Source organism: Bubalus kerabau, chromosome 16 (genome assembly GCF_029407905.1).
Source record: "Bubalus kerabau isolate K-KA32 ecotype Philippines breed swamp buffalo chromosome 16, PCC_UOA_SB_1v2, whole genome shotgun sequence".
Classification (NCBI taxonomy): domain Eukaryota; kingdom Metazoa; phylum Chordata; class Mammalia; order Artiodactyla; family Bovidae; genus Bubalus; species Bubalus kerabau.
Window position 1 is genome coordinate 16,519,899 of NC_073639.1, and position 26,443 is coordinate 16,546,341.

Sequence of the window (26,443 nt, forward strand, 5' to 3'; positions counted from 1 at the left end):
ACCTCCATCTATTTCCCAGAATTTTATGCATCTGTAGTTACAATACGGTTTGTCTGTAAAGGGCAGCTCCTTATCCAGTGATACGTTTGTTTGTGCTGCCGAAGAACGTGGGAGCCAGGAGATGCCTGGTAAACGAGGCATCCTTATTACCTGCTGACTCTGATTGGCTGTCAAACATCTTAGCATCTTTCTGCCAAAGAAAAGTCAGTTTTCTGCCATTCACGACCTCAGGTTTCACTGCCGTTAGCCGGAGCTCTCCCTATGCCTAAGTATGCCTTCCAGAAAGGTTTATTTGGGGCAGCCTTCCTTTGCATCTTCAGTGTGGCCTTTCTTAACCCTGCCTGGCTTTTCTCATGATGAGCACTCAACTGATCATGTGACTAAAATTCCTCGTGTCAGAATTCACTTTAAGGGGCCTCCCTCCTTGTTGAAATCCTGGATTTTACCGAACTGGGTGATTCATGTGAGAGAGAGTGTGTGGCTCTTTCCTGTTTTTCAGTGACTTGCAGCTCCACGAGACAAGGGCTGATCTGAGTCACAAAAGGGAGCAGGTGGTTGTTACAAGAAAATGGGGCCTGGAGTCACACACTCACGTGCTCAGGCTTCCAGGGATGGAGGATTTGTGACACTGATTAATTGTTTATGGTTTTTCCTGAACAGTCAGTTGCTTAGTGCCTTGTTATTGTTGCTGTTCAGTTGCTAAGTCACATCCGACTCTTTGTGACCCCGCCAGGCTCTTCCATCCTCTGCTGTCTTCTGGAGTTTGCTCAAACTCATGTCCATTGAGTCAGTGATGCTAGTTAGCACAGCGCCTGCTCCAAGCCATTGAACCCACTTGAACTTCTAACAACCCTAGAGGAAGGCACTATTAGTGTTCCCATTGTACAGATGAAAACTGAGAAACGGGGCTAAGACACTGGGTCATGTTTACACAGCTAATGAGAGTTGCGACTGGGGTTCCAATCCATGCAGTCAGGCTCCAGCATCCCCTCTGCCAAATCACTAAGTAAGAAGTGGTAAAACCGGAAGTTGGCTCTGTCCTCTGTTCTTGTTGTAGTAGAGTCAGAGGCCCCAGCAAGGGAGCCGTTCTCAGAATCTCATACGTCAGAAATTGTACTAAGGCTTTTAGGCTTCTCACGCATTGTTTAGTGCAAATAGAGCAGTGATGGTAAGGCCAGTTGCAGTATGCCTTCAAATACAGTTATCTTGTAACAAGCATGTACTTGGGGAAATCAAGACGGCAAGTCAGTAACATAGAGGCCCTGCCACTGGAATCCAGACGTTTCTTTCCTCACTGTGCTGGATAAGGTTTACCTCATCTTAGAATTGTCCACAGAGTAATTTGGTATCTTGATAGACTTGGGAAAGTTGATCAAAGTCTGTATTTCTGCAAAACTGAATCCGGGTCATTTTCTGCCATCCTTCAGAAGTCACGTTTTCTTCTACTCACTACTGTTGTTACTCCTGTTGCTGCTTCTGCTATTATCATCCTGAGCCTTATTACTGATCAGATGGGTTTGCAGTAAGCCAGGCGCTGTGCGAACGACTCGATGTAGTTTCTCAGTTAACCCTCCCAATAGCCCAATTAATGTTAAACCTATTTTATAGACGAGGAAGCTGAGGCATAGAAAGTTTCAGGGGCAAGGGACAGAGCAAACTGCCTAACGGCAGAGCTTGGCTCCTGAGCACTTAATGAGCTATTACCTAATTTTTTTTTTTTCTCAGTTGAGCGAAGTGTCTTTTGACCTCTGTCTGCTTTACTGTTTATTTTCCTTGGCTTCAAACCGTGGCATCCTTTTTAATGCATGCTAATTCAGCCACTAATCTGGTTAAATTTTTTGTGTCTTCAAAATACACCCACAGTCCGTCCCTTGGAGGGCAGCCTCTCTGGGGGTCGTCACCCTCACACGTAATCAGCTTGCCCCTCCAGCTCCCTCCCTGATGCCTCTCGCCATCCCAGGAGCATCCCCCTTCCAGGCTGCCAAGGCCTTAATGGACCCTTCCAATACTTCTGACGTCAGGTTGTGCCCAAGCCTGGCTCCTTTCTACTGAGCAACTGTATCCCCTCTACTCTTAAGAAAAATGCTGAGTCTTCACCAGCTCATAGACACACCCCATCATTTCCATTTACCTGCCTTCACTCATGTTCCAGGAGTCTGGTCATTTGAACCATGGAGTTCCATGTGTCCTTCTCCTGTTAGATAAAAGGGAGGGGGGAGGTTCTAAAAAGAATAATATTATTAAAACTAAAATAACTAGGAAATTCCCTGGTGGTCCAGCAGTTAGGAATCTGAGCTTCCACTGCAGGGGGCACAGGTTTGATCCCTGGTTGAGGAACAGAGATCCTCGCAAAAAAAAGAAAAAAGAAGAAAACTAGTTTAATGTACCTCTGACCCCCAGTGGTTCTGTATCTTTGTAGAGTATCTCTAGCAATATTGAGCCTCCTTGCTGCAATACCTGCCCCTACCATCCCTGCCCCAATTCTGCTCATTGTGCTGTCGCCTCTGCTGAGTCTTAAGACCCAGGTTGATACTTGTATTATTGATTGTGTCTTAGTCTTGCCTCTTCGACTCTGTTTCAGATTGCTGGGCAGGGTGGTGGGGGGTGGGCAGTGTTCAGGAAGAGATAATATTTCCTTTTTAATGTCTTTATCTTTGTACAGTATCATCCACAGAGCATTCTGTGGTAGATGATAAGAAAGATATTTCATGAGTTATATCTATTCTGGAAGTCACGTTTTCAGAGATTGTGTACAAAAAAGATCTTCACGACCCAGATAATCATGATGGTGTGATCACTGACCTAGAGCCAGACATCCTGGAATCTGAAGTCAAGTGGGCCTTAAGCAGCATCACTACGAACAAAGCTAGTGGAGGTGATGGAATTCCAGTTGAGCTATTTCAAATCCTGAAAGATGATGCTGTGAAAGTCCTGCACTCAATATGCCAGCAAATTTGGAAAACTCAGCAGTGGCCACAGGTCTGGAAAAGATCAGTTTTCATTCCAATCCCAAAGAAAGGCAATGCCAAAGAATGCTCAAACTACCGCACAATTACACTAATTTCACATGCTAGTAAAGTAATGCTCAAAATTCTCCAAGCCAGGCTTCAGCAGTACGTGAACCACGAACTTCCAGATGTTCAAGCTGGTTTTAGAAGAGGCAGAGGAACCAGAGATCAAATTGCCAACATCCACTGGATCATCAAAAAAGCAAGAGCATTCCAGAAAAACATCTATTTCTGCTTTATTGACTATGCCAAAGCCTTTGACTGTGTGGATCACAATAAACTGGAAAATTCTGAAAGAGATGGGCATACCAGACCACCTGACCTGCCTCTTGAGAAATTTGTATGCAGGTCAGGAAGCAACAGCTAGAACTGGACATGGAACAACAGACTGATTCCAAATAGGAAAAGAAGTACGTCAAGGGTGTATATTGTCACCCTGCTTATTTAACTTCTATGCAGAGTACATCATGAGAAATGCTGGGCTGGAAGAAGCACAAGCTGGAATCAAGATTGCCGGGAGAAGTATCAATAACCTCAGATATGCAGATGACACCACCCTTATGGCAGAAAGTGAAGAGGAACTAAAAAGCCTCTTGATGAAGGTGAAAGAGGAGAGTGAAAAAGGTTGGTTTAAAACTCAGTATTCAGAAAACGAAGATCACGGCATCTGGTCCCATCACTTCATGGGAAATAGATGGGGAAACAGTGGAAACAGTGTCAGACTTTAGTTTTTTGGGCTCCCAAATCACTGCAGATGGTGACTGCAGCCATGAAATTAAAAGACGCTTACTCCTTAGAAGAAAAGTTATGACCAACCTAGATAGCATATTCAGAGAAGGCGATGGCACCCCACTCCAGTACTCTTGCCTGGAAAATCCCATGGACGGAGGAGCCCAGTAGGCTGCAGTCCATGGGGTCGCTCAGAGTCGGACAGGACTGAGCGACTTCACTTTCACTTTTCACCTTCATGCATTGGAGAAGGAAATGGCAACCCACTCCAGTATTCTTGCCTGGAGAATCCCAGAGACAGGGGAGCCTGGTGGGCTGCTGTCTATGGGGTCGTACAGAGTCGGACACGATTGAAGCGACTTAGCAGCAGCAGCAGATAGCATATTGAAAAGCAGAGACATTACTTTGCCAACAAAGGTCCGTCTAGTCAAGGCTATGGTTTTTCCAGTGGTCATGTATGGATGTGAGAGTTGGACTGTGAAGAAGGCTGAGCGCTAAAGAATTGATGCTTTTGAACTATGGTGTTGGAGAAGACTCTTGAGAGTCCCTTGGACTGCAAGGAGATCCAACCAGTCCATTCTGAAGGAGATCAGCCCTGGGATTTCTTTGGAAGGAATGATGCTAAAGCTGAAACTCCAATACTTTGGCCACCTCATGTGAAGAGTTGACTCATTGGAAAAGACTGATGCTGGGATGGATTGGGGGCAGGAGGAGAAGGGGACGACAGAGGATGAGATGGCTGGATGGCATCACTGACTCGGTGGACGTGAGTCTGAGTGAATTCTGGGAGTTGGTGATGGACAGGGAGGCCTGGCGTGCTGGGATTCATGGGGTCGCAAAGAGTCGGACACGACTGAGTGACTGAAGTGAACTGAACTGAACTGATGCTACTTCACTTAAAAAAAGATTTGCAAATTCACAACCAACTCTATAGTGCTGTCAAGAGGCTGGATGGAAAAGATGATCCATGGAAAGAAAGCAAAAGGGAGCCTCCAACAGTGTGAGCACCTTGGTGTTGACCAGGAACTCGGCTGGTAGGGCCAAGTCTAGGAACCAGAGTCTTGCATACAGTTAAGTAACAGCCTGTCTGCAATTTAGCAGCTCAACACAATAGCCGTTCACTTAGCTCATGAGTTTGGGCGTCTTTGACCAGGGTGCTTCTTCCGGTCTCTCCTGGCCTGACTCATTGGTTGCAGGACCTTGCCAGGTTGCCAGGGCATGGCTGGTCTCAGATGGCTCCGGCCAGGACGGCCTCTCTCATTTCCCCAGGGTCTTCCATCCTTCAGTGGGTTTGCCCGAGCTTGCCCATGTGGCAGCTAGACTGGGTTCCAAAGGAGAAAGCAGCAGTGCTTCCAGCCTCAGGGGGCTGGACTCAGAACCAGCCCAGCATCACTTCCACCACCTTCCAGTGACCAAAGCCAACCACAACTGCAGCCCAGATCCAAAGGGCAGGAGAATCTCCACCTCTTAATGGCAGGAGCTGTGGAGTCACAGGACACAATGGGTGGGTTTTCAGGGAGAGGAATCACAATCTTCATTTGGTGGAGTTCTTCAGACTCTGGGTGGGTGTTCCATGAAGACAAAAAAAAAACATTACGATATCGATATATGAACCAGAGTGTCAGTATGGTCATTTAAAATGACAGGTGGGACCGTCAAGAGGAGATGTCATTTGGGGCAGGTGGGCACCGACTTCCCTGGAAAGTGTTGGAAATCTATTATCCAGTCATTAGTTTTTCTTTTTTCTGGTCTCAAGTCACCTCAAGCTGTTCCTACATACAAGTCACTTCACCGCTGTTTGTACAATTTATTTTTTTTGGATATGTTAATAAAATGCAGTTTTCTTTCCCATTTACTCCTGGCTTGAGGCTTGATTGGTTTTTCAGGACTGGCTCTTCCTGCTTTTGACAAGGGAGAGATCCTCTCTGTTAAGTGATGACTGCAGATAGCCACGCTTGCTCATTGTGTGTGGCTTGGAATAGTTTGGTTCACAGAGAAAAGCCTTATTTATTTATTTTAAAGGTCTGTGGCATTGCTTATTGTTATTACCCTTGACCTTGCTCCAGAGGCACTTTTGTTTTCCCTTTGTTACTATGTCTATAATCGCAGTAGCTTCACAGGGGACTTGCGTGGCCCTGGTCTGGGGACATAGATCCTGAAGTATGACTTAGGATTAGCTCAGATGGGGATAAAAAATGTAAATGAAATATAATGAGAAATATAAGATGGTTAAGACTTTCCTAAACACTAAATATATAATGACTTAAGACCAATTAAGTGGTTTACCTTATGAGAGAACAAGATCTGAAAATATTTAGCTAATGTTTGAAACCTTCTATTTGAATATAATATGCTTCACTGTTATTAGCTATTATTTAATGAAATCTTGGCTTTCCTTATGACTTCAGCAGGCAATTTATTTTCTTCTCACACCAAGTGCATCAAGTAGTCAAAAGAAAAAATATCCCAGATACCCAAACAGATCATATGTTCTTACATATGGTTAGGGAACTTGGGTCACTCCAACAGCCCTGATTTGTAATCTGGAGAGTTGAGCTCTGATTCTATCATGAATGAGCTGTATGACTTTAAAAAGGTCGTATCGTTCTCTGAGACTGTATTTTCTTATTGTAAAATAATGGATTGAAAAGCAGCAATGATTTTCGTTTTGTGTGTTTGTTTTTAAACAATTAAATCCATTTTTATCAAGCAGAATCTTAAAGTACAGACTCAATATATAAAGCACAAAAAATACATAATTTATGTATTTAAAAATTTAATTTTATCTTTTAAGTTCTCATTTATTTATTTCTTCTAAAAGTCCAGCAATTAGAAAAAAGTGATGAGCCCCGAACATGAAATTAGTGTTATGATGAGTGTTATGAGCAGTATTAGCATCTAGTATGTTTCTATAAATTTATTTTGCTGATTGCAGCTTCAAGAAATATCATTTACACAAGGGCATTGTGACAAATGAGATAATATTTTTAACAATTCGCCTTGTAATCTCATGATCCCTTTAATTAAATTTGTTCAGCTGCTTGAATGGAGAGTACGATAATAAAAAGTTTTCTCTTCTAAGTTAACACATTTAGCAACTGCCCTTATTCCTTATCATAATAAAGGACAGACACAAAACATCCTAAACTTTCAATAGGCACTAAAGCCATCTATAATTCTATATTAACTACTTGGTTATTACTCAGTTGCTTTGCCGACGGTGCTAGTGGTAAAGAATTTGCCTACCAGTGCTGGAGACTCAAGGGATGTGGGTTTGATCCCTGGGTTGGGAAGAGTCCCTGAAGAAGGAAATGGTTACCCACTCCAGTATTCTTGCCTGGGAAGTCCCATGGACAGAGGAGCCTGGCGGGCTACAGTCCATGGGGTCGCAAAGAGTTAAACACAGTTGCGCACACATGAGCATGCATTGCTCTGCTGACTGATATTTGAAAGTTTATTTAATCTCTCTAGTCTCATTTTTCATCTACACAGTGGGAACAGTGGTAGTACTACTTCAAGGGGTTGTTGAGAGGATCAGATAAATTAATCCAAATACTCCCTGGCCCATACCAAGTGCTCTGTAAATGAAAGCACCAAGTATGTCTATATATGTCTACATGTTTCTGTCTGTCAGCCGTGATCAGAAGCTTCATCACAGTAGACACACTTGAAACTTTTCTTACATCTAGGTTAAGGCAGTGTTCCTCCGCCAGAGGCGTGCTCAGGGGGTAGTTGCAATCTCTAGAGAAATGGTTTTCATGACTGGAAAATGCTGTTGGCATATAATGGGTAGAGGCTAGGGATGCTCCTGGACCTCCTTCTATTTATAGGATAATTTCCCCAAAGCCTGGTAGGCTACAGTCCATGGGGTTGCAAAGAGTCGGTCACGACCGAGCGCCTTCACTTTCACTTTCCCCAAAGCAAATTATCCAGCCCAGAATGTCAGTGTTGCTGAGGTTGAGAAAGCCTGATTTAAGGCATGCATATAGACCCCACTGATGCCATAATTGTACATTTTACATGCATAGGCCTGAATTTTTGGCAAGATTAGTGCATGTGCTCAGTCACTTTATTCGTATCTGACTCTTTTGTGATCCCATGGACTGTCTGTCCCCTGCCAGGCTTCTCTGTTCATGGGATTTCCCAGGTAAGGAATACTGGAGTGGGTTGCCATGCCTTCCTCCAGGGGATCTTCCTGACCCAGGGCTCAAACCCACGTTTCCTGTGTCTCCTGCATTGCAGGTGGATTCTTTACCACTGAGCCATTGGGGAAGCCACATATAACCAAAATGCTGCCACTCCTATGAGACAGGAAGAACAAGTGATACACTAGACTGAATTAACTTGTTAACGTAAGTTAACCTATCAGTGGTCTCCAGTGAGATGACATTTTATATATAACAGAGCTAAGGATCCACATTTTAAAATGAACTTTTAAATTAAGTTAAATAATTTTAAAAGCTCCGCTTTGAAACTGATATTTGTTGGAACCCCTGAAGCTTGACCTAGGGTTCCTTGGGATATTTTTTGAAAACCACCAATCTGCTGTCCCTTCCTGGTCCAAGAGTCTTTGGCTCTGTTTTAGGGGGAGGTAGTAAATAAAATTCTCAATGGCCTAACTTTTTCATGGAGCAGCTCAGTAGTCACAAAATTGCCAGACTCTGAACTGAAAGAGAGCTCTGTCTTATTAAACTCAAGGAAAAGTGTCGTTTTCCTTCACCAGAGGGAATGGACAAGGTGAAACAGAAGCAGTCATGTTGCAGACTCTTCTTCTTCTTCCGCCCTCTTAGATCTTTAGAAAATTCTTCCCTACCAGAAAATGTCCCTTTCCTTCAGGTTACATCCCACCCTTTCCTCATTTCTCACTAACGATGCTTAGTTCACGCCAGATCACTTCTGTCCAACGCCCACGGTGCAACTGCTTGGCTCAGTATCCTTAAAGGCACTTGGACTGTGTCGGAGAGAAAGGAGAGAGCTTGGGTGCGTTTTCAGCAAGAAGCCCTGAAGTCTGGTGTCTGATGTGAAGGAGTCAGTCCCTTAACCTCTTGGGGCCTTGGTTCCTTCACCTCTAAGATGAAGATGGTAATAGTACTTGTCTCCTGCGGTTGATGGAAGGATCGATTCCTGTATAACAATTCAAATGCTAGTTGTGTGCATCATGGGAACAAATAGTGGTCTTTTTTAAAAAAAAAAAAATTCTTATTTGGCTCTGCTGGGTCTTAGTCGTGGCACATGCGATCTTTAGTTGTGACATACGATCTCTTAGTCGTGGCACATGCGATCTTTAGTTGTGACATACGATCTCTTAGTTGTGACATGTGGGATTTAGTTCCCTAAGCAGGGATCGAACCCAGGCCCCCTGCATTGGGAGCATAGAGTCTTAGCCACTGTACCACCAGGGAAGTCTCCAAATAATGGTCTTTAAGGAAGTTATGTAGCATTGTCCTGGGGTCAGAGGTGGGAGGGGCTTGGACGGAATCTCAGTGTGTTATTGATAACACCGATGACACCTTGCTAGAATGACGGTTCCTTTTACAGCTCATTAATGCTGGCCTGTTAGAAACTTAGAATCATTTTCTCCCAGTGGCTTCCCCATTCCTTTCCCATATTAGCATTTATCTTGAATCCTTTCTAAATCCTGATTTAGAAAAAAACTGATTTATTTCCTTTCAATGGCAACCCAGCTCCATTGAGTGCATTGACTTAACAGATATACATAATTTTTAGTCATAATTTTCTCAGGTCACAAAATGCTTGAACAGTGAGAGACGGGGGTCTCTTGGTTAGTTGGGCTTCCTTGCTGCGTTAAGTAGAGTGTCTGGAAGCTTTAAGATACATAAACAGAAGTCAAGGCAGTTGCTAGGAAAGTTCTTTATGAATTGAGTTCCGTATGTGCACAGATATTCTTAGTGGTAAGAGTGGAGCAAAGACTAGGCAGTGAGTCATAGATTACTGCTTTTCTCTAGCAATTTCCCCAAAGAGAAAGAAAACATCTTTAGTTCCACCTTTCTCTGTAAAAGATAATAGGTTTTTTTTAAAGTACGATAGTAAAAAAATGATGGCAATTATTGTCATATTAATTTTAAAATATAAGACTTTATATACTATTCTCAGTGCAAATATTTCTGGTAATTGAAAGAAAGCAGAGTAGCCTTCATATTGCTATTTTTAAATCATCTATTTAGACCTAAATGTTTGGGAAATTTAAACTTGGACAAATGAGGGTTTCCCACATATTTTTTGATATGTCATTAGCCACATTTACATCTCCCTAGCACATTGCTCATTTTATGCCATTCTTGACATTGTCAGAATGAAAACCAGGTATGAAGTACCTTGCAAATTTATAAAATAGCAACAAAAACAGCAACATACAGCTTGTGTATTTTTTTTCAGTGTCATTGCAATTCTGTTAGATTTGGGTTGTGCTAACAATGCCAAATATCTTTTTTTGCCCCTTAAATCTTACATAGCATGTGTTCTGACTAATGCTCCCAAAAGCGACCTTATACCTTCAGAGAACATTAGCTCAATGGTTGTCCTCTCCAATAGTTGGGATTTGCTTCTAGGGCTCCAGCAGTTTCTTATCTCTTTCCTAGCCTTAATATGTTTATATGTTTCCTAGCCTTATATGTTTTAAAGTTTCAAAAATAAAATATGCAGATCTAAAGCATTTTTAAAAATACATAACCACTCACTTTGTATTGTTCCTTCCCAGAGAACTGAAGTTACAGACTTGATAGACAGCATCCATTTAATTACTCTTGTCCACTAAATTAGGATACCCTTGGAAAAGGTTTTATGAAGGATTCTGGAAGAAAGGCTTAGGTGAGAGAAACTTTAGGAGATGGCTGGTAAAAACCCCTCCAGAAGTAGTTGAAAGGGGAGAGATGTGCTAAACAGGATTCTCTTAGGCATTACCTTCTGTAGAGGTCCAAAATACATGCTTGAACATTGCTCTAGGCACGGCTTTGTTTTCTTGGGTTCAGTTTCCAATGGCATTGTCCCCAGCGGACTTAGATTTTCAGCGCTTTTCTGGAGATTCTTCTGGATTCCTCATTTAGTAATACCAAAGTCTAAGTGATCATTCAGAAACGCCTCAGTAAGAGTTGTAGTGTAGTAGCAGAGCTTTTAGCTTTATCTGGGAAGTTTTATCCCGGATCTAATGATACCTTGGGAAAGCACTTCCAATTGCCTTTGGTAAAATATTTTGGGATTCATAGTTCTTGTTTACCATGAGTTGAAATGAATGGAGTGCCAACAGGTATCACTGATTTGTGACCAACATATTTTATTCATTCAACAAATACATGTTGAGTACCTACTGTGTGTTGTTCCAGGCTCTGTTCTACACCCTCAAGGTACATCAGCATTTAAAAAAAAAGGTCGTTGCCTGTGATGATGGGAAGTAGACAGGATGCAGTGAACATCCGCTCTCCATCCTAGCTCATTTTTGAAAGGTTTAACATACTCCCTGGGCTCTCCAGATGGCTCAGTGGATAAAGAACCCACCTGCAGTGCAGGAAATACAGGAGATGCAAGTTCCCTCCTTGGGTCAGGAACGTCTCCTGGAGGAGGGCATGGCAGCCCACTCCAGTATACTTGCCTGGAGAATCTCATGGACAGAGGAAACTGGCAGACTGCAGTCCATGGGGTCAGAAAGAGTCAGACATGGCTGAAGCGACTGAGCACGAACGTACTCCCCAGACCTCAGGAAGGATGCCCATGACAGACACACCTCTCTTCATAAAGCACCGACTCATGAGCTTCCTATTTGTTAAGTAAACAAGGCTTTTCTGTTTCTTGACCCAAAAGGATTTTTACAGTGTCATTCACTTTATAACTACCTGTTAAACTCTACATATCAGTTTTACGCACATTTTTTAAATGACATTTTATTTCACAATAAAAAGAATTTTTTGAGGGAGAAAGTGAAAAAATAAAAAGAAATAAAACCCCATAAAGGTCATCGTGAAACCTTCACCCTTCATGAAACCTATCTTTGAATTGGAGAAGTAGACCATAAATTGTTAACATAATAAACGAGAAAATGATGTAGCATGGGTTCGTCTGTTGGGGCTGCCTTGGTGGCCCACACAACAGAAATGTATCTCTCATCATTCTGGAGGTGCGAGATGAAGGTGCGGGCAGGTTTGGTTTCTCCTGCGGCCTCTCTCCTTGGCTTCAGGATGACTGCCTTCTTGCTGTGTCCCTCATGGTCTTTACTCTGTGTGTGCACATCCTTCGTGTCTCTTTCATTCTCAGGACACCAACCATTTTGGATCAGGGTCACACCCAACCCTAAAGGCCTCATTTAACCAGTTACCTCCCCATCTCCAAATACAGTCACAGTGGGAGTTAGGCCTTCCATATATGTATCTGGGGAGGTGGGCAGACAGAATCCAGTCCACAATGAAGTGTTTTCCAGTGATAAACATTTTGGAGTAAAAAGGAAAGTTAAAGTTGGGTAAGAGAGATTGGGGGTACTGTGGGATGGGGGTTGCAGTCTTGATTAGGATGGTCAGGGCCTTCATTGAGAGGGTGGTATTTTAGCAAAGACGTGAAGGTCAAGTTACATTCAAGTGTTGGTGTAACACGGAGACCAGAGATGGAGGGATGGTGTGATGGAGGTGGGGAGGGATGGTGTGATGGAGGTGGGGAGGGATACAAAGTGGACAATCCATGGACTTGGGTTTTAGTCCTAGCTCTTTATCTGTCTGGACTTCCCGGGTGGCACAGTGGTAAAGAACTTGCCTGCCAATGCAGGACACATAAGAGTTGTGGGTTCTATCCCTGGGCAGGGAAGATCCCCTGGAGAAGGAAATGGCAACCCACTGCAGTATTCTCGCCTGGAAAATCCCATGGATAAAGAAGCATGGCGGGCTACAGTCCATGGGGTCACAAAGAGTCAGACACAACTGGGCATGCACACACACTTCATCTTTCTGGTAGTCAAGCTTCCAAAGGTCACTAGCCTGCTGGGGTCCACTTTCCAAATAAGCTGGTCTGTGTGAACTTCTGATTCCAGAATAAATATTCTTAGTGGGGCATGAGACAGAAAGAAAGAACTTGGTGCTTACGTATTGGCTGGAGGCAGGTGGTGGGCAGGGGGTGATAGGTGTTTGCTTTGGGATTTATCCTTTTATTTTTTTTTTCTTTGTTAAGCAGGTGTCGGCTTAAGGCTCATTCTAGTAAGCATTTCTAAAATTTCTGTATTGGGATGAGATCTTCTTTCTCAAAATACCAGTATACCTAATATAACCAACCTAAAGTTTTCCTACTCTGACCCTTTAAAGGGAAGTGAGATGCCTGTGAAAGCGGCAAGTGGTTCACGAGGCTGCTTGTCTTCCTTCTTGGTTTTTCCCAAGGAAGACCAGGAAGTAGGATGTAGCGCAGTGGGGAAGACTTGCTGTGGTATAGCCAAGCCACAGAATCCATCCCATAATAGGCCAGTCAGCTTTGCTCTGACCACACACACCACACCAGCCAACCATGCTAGAAATGGAAAAGGACTTCAGTGGAAAAACTGGTGAAATCTGACTACAATCTGGATCTTAGATCATAGCAATGGGAATTGCTTCGCTCTGACAAATGCCCCATGGTTACATAAGATGTTAACTTTAGGAAACTCTGGGTGAAGGATGTGTGGGAACTTTTTGTATCATCTTTGCAGCTTTTCTGCAAAACTAAAATTACATTTAGAAAATAATATTTTTTTTTCCTTTAAAAATGCCCATTATGGGCTAGGAGATAATTTGGACTACAAGATATAGGCCAGCAAGACAGCGCCAAATACATGCCCCACTCTTTGTGGGGCTGTAGCGGTCAGCTTATATGATAAGGCAAAAGAAGTGACTCGGCAGCAGCAGCAGCATCACATCTCTGTGCTGAGCTTTTCTCTTTGACAGATTCTCCATCCTCACCTGACCACTGCTGTCTAGGTTTTTGCTTGGATTATTGCCATGAACTCATGTTTAGGGGCTCCCCTGGTGGCTCAGACCATAAAGAATTTGCCTGCAATGTGGGAGACCCAGGTTCAATCCCTGGGTCTGGAAGACCCCCTGGAAAAGGAAATGACAACCCACTCTGGTGTTCTTGCCTGGAGAGTTACATGAACAGAGGAGCCTGGCGGGCTACAGTCCATGGGGTCACAAAGAATCAGACACGACTGAGCGACTAACATGTTTATATTCAATGTTTATGCATTATTCTATAACAGGATTAGGTAGGGAGAGTGCTAAGAGGTCAGAGAGGCAGTGACATATGCTGGAAAGAAGACATTGAGGGAAACCAAAGAGAAAATGCCCAGACACTTTGTAGAAGCAGCACTTCTTGAAATACGATAAGTTCCAAAGATTCAGAAGCCCACACTCTCCTAAGTCCTGCTCTCATGGAGTGTCTTGTATTTTGTGCCGAGGGCTCAGCCTATTTTGATGGGGTTGTGGTCCCTCTGGTGTTAGCTCGGTGTGTTCATGCATTCCAAACTTGATTCAGTTGGGAGTAGCTAAGAGCAGGAGTGATCTCTCGTATATGTATATGTATGTAATCCCTTTCTTCTTTTGACAGCTGCAAATCAGAAGGAGCCCATGAATCTCAATTTTAAAATAAAAGAGGAGCCTAAGGAAGAGGAGACCCTAAGCGTCACATTGCCTCGGTCCAGCTATGTGTTCAGCCCCGAGTCTGAAGTGTCAGCTGCGAGCATCTCGGAGGACGCGCTTAAGCCCCAGGAAGCAAAGGGCGACGTACTAAGACGGGATATGTCAGTTAAAGCAGCATCTGAACTTCTCATGAAACTATCAGGTACTTGATTTCTTCTAAAATATTCACATACTGGTACCATCACTTGCAAGCCAACTGGGCTACCCATGGGTTACATTAGCCTGTTGGCAGCAATATCACATTATTAAGGTAAAGTCAGGAATGACCGGCTTACTTGTCTTAAATTCATGTGTTTCGTGTATAAATTTGTTTGTGGATGTCAGCCGTGTACCTGTCTTATTAAATACACTCCTCTTTTCCTGATTATGACTGCAAATTGTTGGGAAACACTGCTGCTTTTCTAAGATGATGTAGGTCATAATTCTAAATGGGTTCTAATGACATGCAAAGCACTTCTGTTAATTGATCAAAATATCCATCCTTCCTAATAGAGGACCTTGCACTGTTTGGTGTTTTTGTACTATTTTCTTTACAAACCATTAAAAATATTTTTCTGAACTTAATAAACCATTAAGACGGCACTTGAAGTGATTAGCAATAGAGTAGCAATGAGATTTTATAAATAGAAATTTCTCATAATGGAATATTATAGTAATTAATCCAGGTTCTTGAGACAAATAATATTTTTATTAGTATCTAAACGTCATTTCAGCTTATCCAATTTTGGCAGATTGGTTTAGAACTTAAAATTCATGTATTTTGGATTTCTTTTCCCACCCAGTCTCCTATCTGTCCCACGAGCTTCAGAACAGATAAAAATTTAGTGTGTTTTGAAAAATTTAGTGTGTTTGGAAGCATGTGCTTCCCAGGTGTTACTAGTGGTAAAGAATCCCCCTGCAGGTTCTTTAATGCAGAAGATGTAAGAGATGCAAGTTTAATTTCTGGGTCAGGAAGATCCTCTGGAGGAGGGCATGGCAACCCACTCCAGTATTCTGCCTGGAGAATCCCATAGACAGGGGAGTCTGGTGGGCTACAGTCCCTAGGGTTGCAAAGAGTCAGACACGACTGAAGGGGCTTAGCACACGCACAGAGCAAGAAACACATGTGTAGTATAAAATTCAAAGGTATGACTTTAAAAACAGGGAAAGAAAAGTTATGTTAATAATAATACTTACCAAATCACATCCCATCCTTCGTTCATTGCTGCTTAAAGATAATTTTTAGAAAGTCAGAATGCTGGTATGGATCCTACTTGGAGGATGGTAAATTCAGATTGTAATTTACGATGCTTGGAGGGTGAAAGCAAGAAATGTATTAGTGAGACCCCTACCTAGTGTCACTTCACCAGCAGTTGTGTGTTTCTGGTTGACAGGTAGGTTGGAAAGTAAGAAATTAATAATTATTTACTTAAAATTATTGCATCAGAACAGTTGAAATTCCTGTATTTGCCAGTGGTGGGATTAAGAATTCTTTCCTTTGATGTGAATTTAAAACACACCAGAACTTCCAGGGGACATGATTTGTTACAGATAAAGCATAATACAATGATTACATCCTTACCATCACCCCATTTTTCTAAACTGATGGTGCAGTTTCTCCTATGTAAATGGGAGGTCTCGCAAGGTTGTGCTAATTGCTAAAAGCTGCGAGTTTAAAAGAAAACTTGTTCAGGCCAACATGCTTTCATAATTTGAACCCTCCCTCCTATGTCAAAAGGTCTTGGTGACATCCAGTAATCTATTGGTTTTCCAGTCAATTCAGGGAGGTCACACAGCTCTCTCCTCCTTCTCTCATAACATGGACTGGCATATTATGACTTTAACTCTCTTCCAACAGTGACTCCTGTCCCCTCCTAATGGTAAGATTCTAGCGTGTAATATTTCTGTTTCAGAGTTTGCTGCGTAGCCAGCATTGCAAGCCGAGAAAGCTGGGGTGGCCCCAGAAGATAATATGCAAACACAAGATCGAAGGAAAGACGTTCTCTAAGGAAACAGTTTTATCCTAATTCTTTTGGATGATGCGATTTGAGACAATGAAGTATGAAATCATTTCCTGGGTAGTAATGAGATCCCCGAAATAGAATACGGCCTGGCGGCCATGCACATTTAATGATATTTGTGGTCAGTAATGGCTCTTCTGAATGCTTATGTTGAGTGTTAGTGAATACACATGCCGTGGGGCTCCACGATAGTTGAATCGGAAATTCCCTGGCGGTCCAGTGGGTAGGACTCCTTGCCGAGTACAGGGGTTTGATCCCCAGCCTGGGAACTAAGATCCCACAAGCCGTAGGGTGCAACCAAAATTTTTAGAAAAAGAAAACAAAAAGGACAATAGTTGATTGGATGACCTGTTCATATTTCCAAAGGCATCTCCTCTGCTTCATGCTGTGGAAATGAAAACTTGTTTGAAGACTGAGATAAGTATGTTTTGCCCTGAAAAAATTTCCCAAGCATTCTGTGCGCTTTGATTTAGGATAAAGAAATATGTACCACAGTCCCTACCTTCTAGATGCTTGTGGTCTAGTCAGAAGTAATCCAGGGCAGTGGAATGCATTCAATCAGTGCTTTGCACTTGGAACTTCGTACTTGTACAGTCTAGCAGATTGTGGCCAGGAAACTGTGAAGAAGTCTCCAAGTCATTCCTAAAAATAGGAGTGTGACTTGAAAATAACAAGTGTCTTTTCATTTCTAAGCCACAAAGGTAAAGAGACCTCACCTTTTATTAGGTTTAAAGTGGGCACTAGGGTTTCTAATCACGGACAGATTGGTGCTTTTGGAAGAAGGAAGATGTTGGAAGAAATCTCCTATGCCGTGTTTCCTCAAGGTATAATTTTAGCAATTCTGTGTTTATGCCCTGAAAGGCATCTGAGGAGAGGACCTGTCTGGGTCCTCAGGCCCCCCTTTTCCGTGGTATTTCCTGTCCCCGTATAGACAGGAGTAGCGTCTCTGCTTCTCATCTGATATCCTTACAGGTATTCCTATGTGTGGGAGTCCCTGCCTTGCTAATTTTCTTTTATAGTCTTCTCTTTCCCTGGGGAACATCCATATGGTGCAGAAGAGTTGGATGAGAAAAGTATGTCCCATGTATCACCATACATTTTTTTCCTTCTTTAAGTTTTGACCCAAGGAATACCTAAAATGTGGAATAAGAGAATTTTTCTTCTCTGTTACTTATTTCTTTGACTTTCAAAGCTATGATCTGCCATAGCTTAGGTCCTTTCAGTCTTTTCTGTGAATTAACAAGAGGAAACTAGTCAACAATGTCAGCTGCCTCATTTCCAGTTTTAAATTAATTTATGTTAAGTCCTTTGTGATGGATGTTGGGCTCATGGCCAGGTCAGATATCATGTGAAACTTTCCTAGGTGGAGAAACCTCTGTAGTTATATTGTTTTCCAAATTGACATTTCTGTTTCATGAGGAAAACACAGATGTGTTAGTGACCAGGCAAAATTTTTCATTCACTGTGTGTTTAGGAAAATCTGAGTTTTCTTCCTTCCTTGTGGCTAAAGTCCTATTTCCAGTTGTTAGTTGGGCAGTCAAGTGCCTGGCAGCTGGGCCACGTAACTTGATTAACATAAAGAAAGCAACCCACTCTAAGAAAACCACTGGGTGTCTGGGACTACCTGTTGTTATGTGACACGAGGCAGCCAAGATAATCAGACTTTTCTGCTAAGCATATAGTTGCCAAAGATAATTCCCAGAAGTCCTGATTTAAAAAGACCCAAATCCTCAAATCAAATTCAGAGGCTGCATAACATCAGACAGACTAAGAGAATCAAGTCACTCTTAACCTCTGGTTTTGCAGCGTCTAGTGACTTTGAAAACTTAAAGAGCAGATGTGTTATCCCAGGTATGATGTAGTGCCCTAAGTGACACAAAGTTTTATCTACTCTGTCTCTTTTGCGCTTTAAGAGAAGTAGCTGTAATGTAAATCAACCATACCTTAATAAATTAAAAAAGAGAGAGAGAAGTAGCTAGACTCAAAGAAACAAAGAAATGCCCTCTTCTCCCTGGTCATGCATACGTACAATATACCACATGTATGGTTGAACCAAGAAGTAGGCAGATAAGAATGCTGTTTAAAAATATGAATCCCATAAAAATAAGTGGCTGGAAAGCTGGAGGTATTCAGAAACATTAATGAAAAATTAGATATTTAAATTAATCTAACATGGAAGGAAAGTTATGACCAACCTAGACAGCATATTAAAAAGCAGAGACATTACTTTGCCAACAAAGGTCCGTCTAGTCAAGGCTATGGTTTTTCCTGTGGTCACAATATGGATGTGAGAGTTGGACTGTGAAGAAAGCTGAGTGCCGAAGAATTGATGCTTTTGAACTATGGTGTTGGAGAAGACTCTTGAGAGTCCCTTGGATTGCAAGGAGATCCAGCCAGTCCATCCTAAAGGAAACCAGTCCTGAGTGTTCTTTGGAAGGACTGATGCTAAGGCTGAAACCCCAATACTTTGGCCACCTCATGCGAAGAGTTGACTCATTGGAAAAGACTCTGATGCTGGGAGGGATTAGGGGCAAGAGGAGAAGGGGACGACAGAGGATGAGATGGCTGGATGGTATCACTGACTCGATGCACATGAGTTTGGGTGAACTCCGGGAGTTGGTGATGGACAGGGAGGCCTGGCATGCTGTGATTCATGGGGTTGCAAAGAGTTGGAAATGACTGAGTGACTGAACTGAACTGAACATGGTAAATAAAACCTCCCATTAGGTCTTAATTCAAAACATGTATATTGGGTTTCTTTTTTCCATGCTCAAAGAAGGAAGCCACATGGATTTATATTCATTTCTGATTTATATTCATTTATCCCTACCTAGTCTTGGAGGGAAATATAAATTATAATTGCCTCTTGTAGAGGAATCCGGGCAGGTCCTGGATTTGAAATACATAGTGATGAAGAGTTCAGGGAATCCTCTATGTAAGAAAGGGCTTCAGTGCAGAGATATTGAGAAGCAGGTAAACTTGGGTAGGATGAAGTTTTCAGGTGAATTCAATCTGCAAGGTGAGCTTAAATGGAGAGGAAAGGCACTCAAAGACTGACTTTGTTAACAGTTTTAATTAGGGCCCCTTTGGTTTTAAGTAACAAATCTTCTTCAGCCAGTTTAGACAAGAAAGGGAATTTAATGGGAGGTGCACATTTTGCAGTGGGTGGGGGTGGCAGTGCTTCCCCAGTGTCTCAGTGGTAAAGAATCTGCCTGCAATGCAGGAGCTGCAGGAGACACAGGTTCGATCCCTGGGTTGGGAAGACCCTCTGGAGTGGGACATGGCAACCCACTCCAGTATTCTTTCCTGGAGAATCCCATGGACAGAGGTGCCAGGAGGGCTACAGTCCATAGGGTCGCAGAGTTGGACACGATGGAAGTGACTTAGCATGCACGCATACACAGTTGTGGTTGACTCATGGGCAGGGGAACAGCAGGGCGTCAGGCCTCCACTGAAGCCAGGGGTTGGGGGAGGGAACTGTATGGAGCCCAGGAGGTCCTTGCTCATCCCTGCTTCTATGCTCATAAATGGGTTTTTTCTGATACCCAGCCCATATGGTAGAACATGGCAATTGCCAACAACTTCTGAGTATACCTCTTGTTCAAAAGAGCAGCTGGACAGAAATGTGTTAGTCCCAATTACAAATTCCAGCTGATTGTGTACGCTCCGGTGGGGGCCCACTAGAGGAAACTCCTATTATATCTGGGGAGAAAGACATGTTGAACAGACCTGGCTACGGTCCTGTAGGATGACTGGGAGGAGAAGAATCCCTAGAATCACACCTCGGATGGGCAAGAGTGAGGGCGGTGTGAGACCAGGAAGAGAAGCAATATGAACAAGCCCCCAAAAGTGAATGGTCACCGCTGTTATTTAAATATTGGATGTAAGCGTGTTTGGCCTTTGGGTGGTGTTTGCCTTTCCTTTCTGGTGGAGTTTTGCAGAAAACTGCCCAGCCAGGAGTTGACCTAGCCAGTAGCAACTCTGTGTATGCTGAGGCCGTGCTCCTCAAAGTGTGGTCCCCAGAGGAGCAGAGTCAGCATGAGTTGGAGAAGATAGAATTCTCCAGGCAAGAATACTGGAGTCTCCAGGGGAATCTTCCCTATCCAGGGATCGAACTCAGGTCTCCTGGATTACAGATGGATTCTTTACTGTCTGAGACACCAGGGAAGCTCCTTAGGGAAGTTAATAGAAATGCAAATTCTAGAGTTCTTCTATGGACCCAGTTGAAACGCTGAGCTTTTTTATAAGTAATTCTGAAAGCTTTGTTTTCAGAAGCTCTGTGCCAAGGAAATGGTTAATTAGAGATGTAAGTTTTGTTCATCCGAAAAGAGTGCCTCAGCTTGTAACTGACAGAGAAGAAAGCTCTCTTTTTTGTTTGTTTTGTTTTTTAATTGGAGGAAAATTGTTTTACAATATTGTGTTTATTTCAGCCATAATTATACATATATTGCCTCCTTTTTGAGCCTCCCTCCCCTCCCCCCATCCCACCCTTATCTTAAATGCACATTTTACTTTTAAAAAAGAATCATCTCTCTTCAGTGGAGATTCTTTTTAATTTATTAGGAAAAAAAATGGTGACCGGGAATGTTTTTTAGAAGGGCATATGTCCCTAATAAATCAAGGATGGCATTGCTGGTGAGCCTCAGATAATACTATTTGTTTCCATGTTCTTTGCTGTGAAATTTCATGATTGTTTCTGGGCAACGTGTGCATTCTTTTAAGGGGGAGAATCTCCCCACCCTCACCCCTATCAAATGAAAGATTATGTCCGAGACTCTAAAGACTTCATTGAGATAAAGTAGAGATTTTAGCTAAGTAAGTTCTCAGGGCAAAACTATTCACTGTTCTATTTAGTATTTCTCCCTTGGAAAATTGTAGTCTATCAAACTTTATAAGCTATGACTTCTGCATGACTTCAGGAATAATCTATAGGGATGGAAAATAGGTATTTTCAGTTTATATTAATGTCATCTCACATTGCCTTCCTTCAAACTTACAAGTTATTTCACTGAATGGTGGAAAGAACCCAGAAGGCCTGGTTTTCCCTAGTTCCCGTGATTCTCCCTGCTTACACACCATGGAAAGGAACTCACTCCTAGAGTGAACACGTTGGACATGCTAGCAAACTATAAAAGAGCTAAAGAGTAATTTAGAAGCGTCAGTAAAAAAAAAAAGTATTTTATTAATGCTGTCTGTTTAGCACATTGTCAAATACGTGATGCTGAGGAATTTGAAAGCATGAAAATGTCAAAATGGCCTAGTCTAATCAGTCTGAAATTGAAAAAAATGCTTTTTTTTCCACTTCAACTTTTTTTAAGCACCTGGAGAAACCTATTGAACCTGGTACCCCACTTTTCTAATAATGCATGTATTTTGTTTATTTTATTTTATTTATTTATTTGGCTGCATTGGATCTTAGTTGCAGGATGCGGGATCTTTCGTTGCAGCGCGCAGACTCTCTAGTTCTGGCATGCTGGCTTAGTTGCTCTGTGGTATGTAGGATCTTAGTTCTCTGACCAGGGATGTAATATGTGTCTTCTGCATTGCAAGGCAGATTCTTAACCACTGGCCCACCAGGGAAGTCCCATAATCATGTATATATTTTAGATTGCCACGTTTGCCTGCCTACTAAGCCTGCTAAGTCACTTCAGTCGTGTCTGACTCTGTGCGACCCCATAGACAGCAGCCCACCAGGCTCCGCCGTCCCCGGGATTCTCCAGGCAAGAACACTGGAGTGGGTTGCCATTTCCTTCTCCAGTGCATGAAAGTGAAAAGTGAAAGTGAAGTCGCTCAGTCGTGTCCGACCCTCAGCAACCCCATGGACTGCAGCCCACCCGGCTCCTCCGTCCGTGGGATTTTCCAGGCAGGAGTACTGGAGTGGGGTGCCACTGCCTTCTCCAGATTGCTACGTTTAGGGGACTTCTAAACTGCTTTTGTAAACACCATCCTATTTTCTCAGCATCTTTATTGAGATATAATTTGCATACCATAAAAGTTACCTATTTAAAGTATACCATTCAGTGGCTTTTAGTGTATTCACAGAGTTCCATAACCGTCACCAGTTCCAGTGGCAGAATATTTTTATCACCCCAGAAAGAAACTCTGTACCCAGTTACTCCTTACCCCGCTTCTTCTCCCAATACCCTCCCAGCTGCTAAACCACTGCCTCTCCATAGATTTTTCCTATTGTGGACATTCCGTATGAATGTAACCACCCAATAAGTGTCTTCTTTCACTTAGCATAATGTTTTCAAGGCCTATCTCTCTTGTAACATGCATCCGTACCTCATTCCTTTTTATGGCAGAATAATATTCCATTAATATTATTGGAATGAATACACCAGTAATACTAATTTTATACATGGTATAAAATGGATATACCACATTTTGTTTATCGATTCATCTATTGTTGAACAATCGGGTTGTTTCCCAACTTTTGCTGATAAGAACATTCATGTACAAGTTTTTGTGTAGACGTGGGTTTCGTTTCTCTTGGGTATATACCTCAGAGTGGAATTCCTGGGTCAGATGATAGCTCTATGTGTAACATTTTGAGAAACTGCCAAGCTGTTTCCCAAAGCAGCTGCACCATTTTATATCCCCACAGTGATGTATGAGAGTTTCAGTTTTTCCACATCCTTGCCAAAAGTTGTTATTGTCTGTCTGTTTTATTATAGCCATCGTCTAGGTGTGAGGTAGTATCTCATTGTGGTCTTGATTTTCATTTCCCAGATGGCTAATGTTGTTGAGCATATTTTCATGTGCTTTTTGGCCATTTGTATACCTTCTCTGGAGAAATGTCTACTCAAGTTCTTTCGCTGCTTTTAAATTATTTGTCTTTTTATTTTTGAGTTGTAAAATTTTCTTATATATTCTGGATATAAGTCTCTTATCAGATATATGATTTGCAAATACTTTCTCTCATCCTGCTTTTCACTTTTTTGATGGTATTATTTGCAGTGCAAAAGGTTTTACTTATAATCCAATTTGTCTCTCTTTTGTTGCTTGTGATAGGGCATTATCACATTTCCATAATTCCAAAAATTGAGTAAAAAATGGAGGCTTGTTTACTATTAACATGAAAGCCTGTCTTTATGTACATTTTCACCGTATTTAGTTTTCAGATATAAAGACTATGAAACCTAATTTGTTGAATAGATACCTCCATGGTGGGGTTGACCTCTGTGATTTCTGTATTTGCTATAACATTTTGTACTTCAGCTGATAGCAAAGAATATTTATATGTCAGCTTTATTTTTCTAATTTTTATTGGAATATAGTTGTGTTGGTTTCAGGTGTACAGCAAAGTGTATCAGTTATGCGTATCCATATATTCACCCTTTTTAAGATTCTTTTCCCATATAGCTCATTACAGGGTGTTGAGTAGGGTTCCCTGTGCTATGCAGTAGGTCCTTTCTAGTTATCTGTTTTCTATATAGCAGTGTATACATGTCCGTCCCAATCTGCCGGTTTATCCCTTACCCCTGCTTTCCCCTTGGTAACCATAAGTTTGTTCTCTGTACCTGTAATTCTGTTTGTTTTGTAGATAAGTTCATTGTACTCCTTTGTTTAGAGTTCACATGTAAGTGATACCATACATTTGCTTTTCTCTGTCAGCTTTTTAAAGGACTTCTAATAAATACAACCAACGGTGGTCTTACCAGTAATGAGGTCACTCTGTCATTGCCATATGTATCCTAAGCAGCTCTCAGGATGTATGTATCTGTGTGTGTATACTTAAGACATATACACAGAAAACCCATAACTGGGGAACTTAAATCTTAAATAAGGAATTAGACTCTTTTTCTAAGCACTTGAAAACTCAGCGAGAATTGCAGAGGTTTGGAGTGCAAAAACACTCTCTTATACAAACAGGGAATAGATTGCTTTAATAAGATAAAAATGTGACCTGTTTATGTACCCAGAGAATTCCTTTCTTGAAGGTCTAGATCTTGTTAAGCTCATAGGATGTACCTTGGTGTTATTTACCTGGCTGTTTAGACAAGACAGAGTGGGAAAGAGCTTCGTGCAGTTCTGGGAGGGCAAGAAGAGGGAACTTCTTTTTCCCTTAGGGTTCTCACCCCAGGGCCGCCCTTTAGCTTTCTTGTCCCGGCTCCCTCTCCTCCCACACTGAGACCTGGGCCTCAGAAAGGCTGGACTCAAAAGGGCTCTTGTTTTATTATCATCTCCCTGGTGCAGAGCTCATATATTAATATAGCTATGAACATTTGTATTGGCCTGTGTTCCAGAAACCGCGCAGAAGCTCGGAAAGGAATTTCATGGGCTCTACCTTCATTCCAGATTCCTTTTCTGTTTGGCCAGATTGGGTGAGAGAGGGCCAGAGGGCAGGAGGTGCCAGGAAGAGTCGGGACTGGTGAAGGGGTTCTAGGTCCCTTACAGCGCTGAGCAAAAGAAGAGCGAATGACGCCTAGGAAATGTGTTCACCGCTGGCATGCCTGTCTCTGGTATTCCTGTGTTGATTTCTGTTTTTCGATAGAAATACAAAACCATTTCTGCAGACATTATCTTATCCAGGACACACACAGTGGCACGGAGAAGCCAGGAGTAACTAGTATTTGATGGTGACAGCGCTAAGAAGAAGCTCTACTTTCTGAGGAGCCGATTGCAAACATTTGAGTAACCAGTCAAACATTCTGTTCCGTTTTTCACTGAGAGGACAAATTTCCCTGCCAGGTAGAAACGGTGTGTCTTGCCCATGCCTTAGAATCTCTTACAGCACTCTAGCTTCTTGCGGCTCCCCGCTTCAGACGTTTTAGTGCGGTGTTAGTGTGGTCGTGGTCTTGTGAGGCAGAGCATAGCTATTATTTTCCTCAACGAGAGCTCTAAAGCATTCTCATTCCATGATGGTTTTTCTTCTTGTTGCCATATTAACCTTTCACTTTTAACTTATTCATGTCACAGAAGGGGAATGTTTGCATGTATAATTAAACCCCATGTCCTCTGTGCCCATCTGGGCACAGGCTGGTATCACAGACCTCCCTCTGGAGAGGAGACTCCTCTGTCTGCTGCCAAGTGGCCACATCCCACTGGGCTGGGGCTCAGCTGGGTGGTGGTACCCGGGCCGTCCGCACCCAGAGCACTGAAGATGTACACGGGGTGAGAGCAATGGCGGCTGTTTCTGCTGAGCAGGGCAGTGTCCGTGTTGCCCAAGAAGGGAACACTTTCCCGAAGAGAGCTGTTTCTCCCTTATGGCTTCTGTCACTTTTCTAGGAAGGTGAAGGCTTGAAGAGTGCTATTTTCTCATTATCAAAGTGTGAGGACCTAGCACACACTCAGCCTTCTCCCTAAGAAGTCTTCTGTTTACTCTGCTGCTGCTGCTGCTGCTAAGTCACTTCAGTCGTGTCCGACTCTGTGTGACCCCATAGACGGCAGCCCACCAGGCTCCCCTGTCCCTGGGATTCTCCAGGCAAGAACACTGGAGTTGGATTGCCATTTCCTTCTCCAATGCATGAAGGTGAAAACTCTACACATGTATATATTTTGGGAAGATCCCCTGGAGAAGGGAATGGCTACCCAGCCCAGTATTCTTGCCTAGGAAATCCCATGGACAGAGGAGCCTGGCGGGCTACAGTCACAAAGAGTAGGACACGACTGAGAGACTCATACTTTGACTTTGTATATATTTTCCCCATATGTAGGCTGTCTTGAGTTCGTGCTGTGCGTTGGTTTACTTCCTATTTTCCGAATATGGGCCAGCAGCTGGATTCAAGCCTATTTCCTGGTTTCCCATGGCTGCCACATGCTTCGCTCCACAGCTGGAGAAGTGGGGGCAATGACCAAACATACATGTGACCTGCCACCATTTATTGTAATTTCAAAATCGAGTAGTGAGCATCACGGTTTAAAGAATATGTCACGAACTTCTTTCCTTATTCCTCCTATTGCTACCTTAGCTCTGTAAACCCACCTAAACACACACACACACACACACATGCAAACACACACTGCCCTCCTGTTGCTGCCAAGGTTTTTCCTGCCTTTTTGGAGTCGCAGCCATCAGGACAGCCTTTCTGGAAGTTCCTGTGAT

General features: G+C 42.7%; 1 protein-coding gene across 1 annotated transcript in view; it reads left to right on the plus strand.

Annotated features, from left to right (window-relative positions):
* ZNF827 (zinc finger protein 827) overlaps positions 1 to 26,443 on the plus strand; it is a 135,473-nt gene that overhangs the window by 60,630 nt on the left and 48,400 nt on the right. The window contains exon 5 of the mRNA XM_055550805.1: positions 14,304 to 14,537. Coding sequence (XP_055406780.1) covers positions 14,304 to 14,537 — 234 coding nt within the window. The remainder of the gene's footprint in view (positions 1 to 14,303; positions 14,538 to 26,443) is intronic.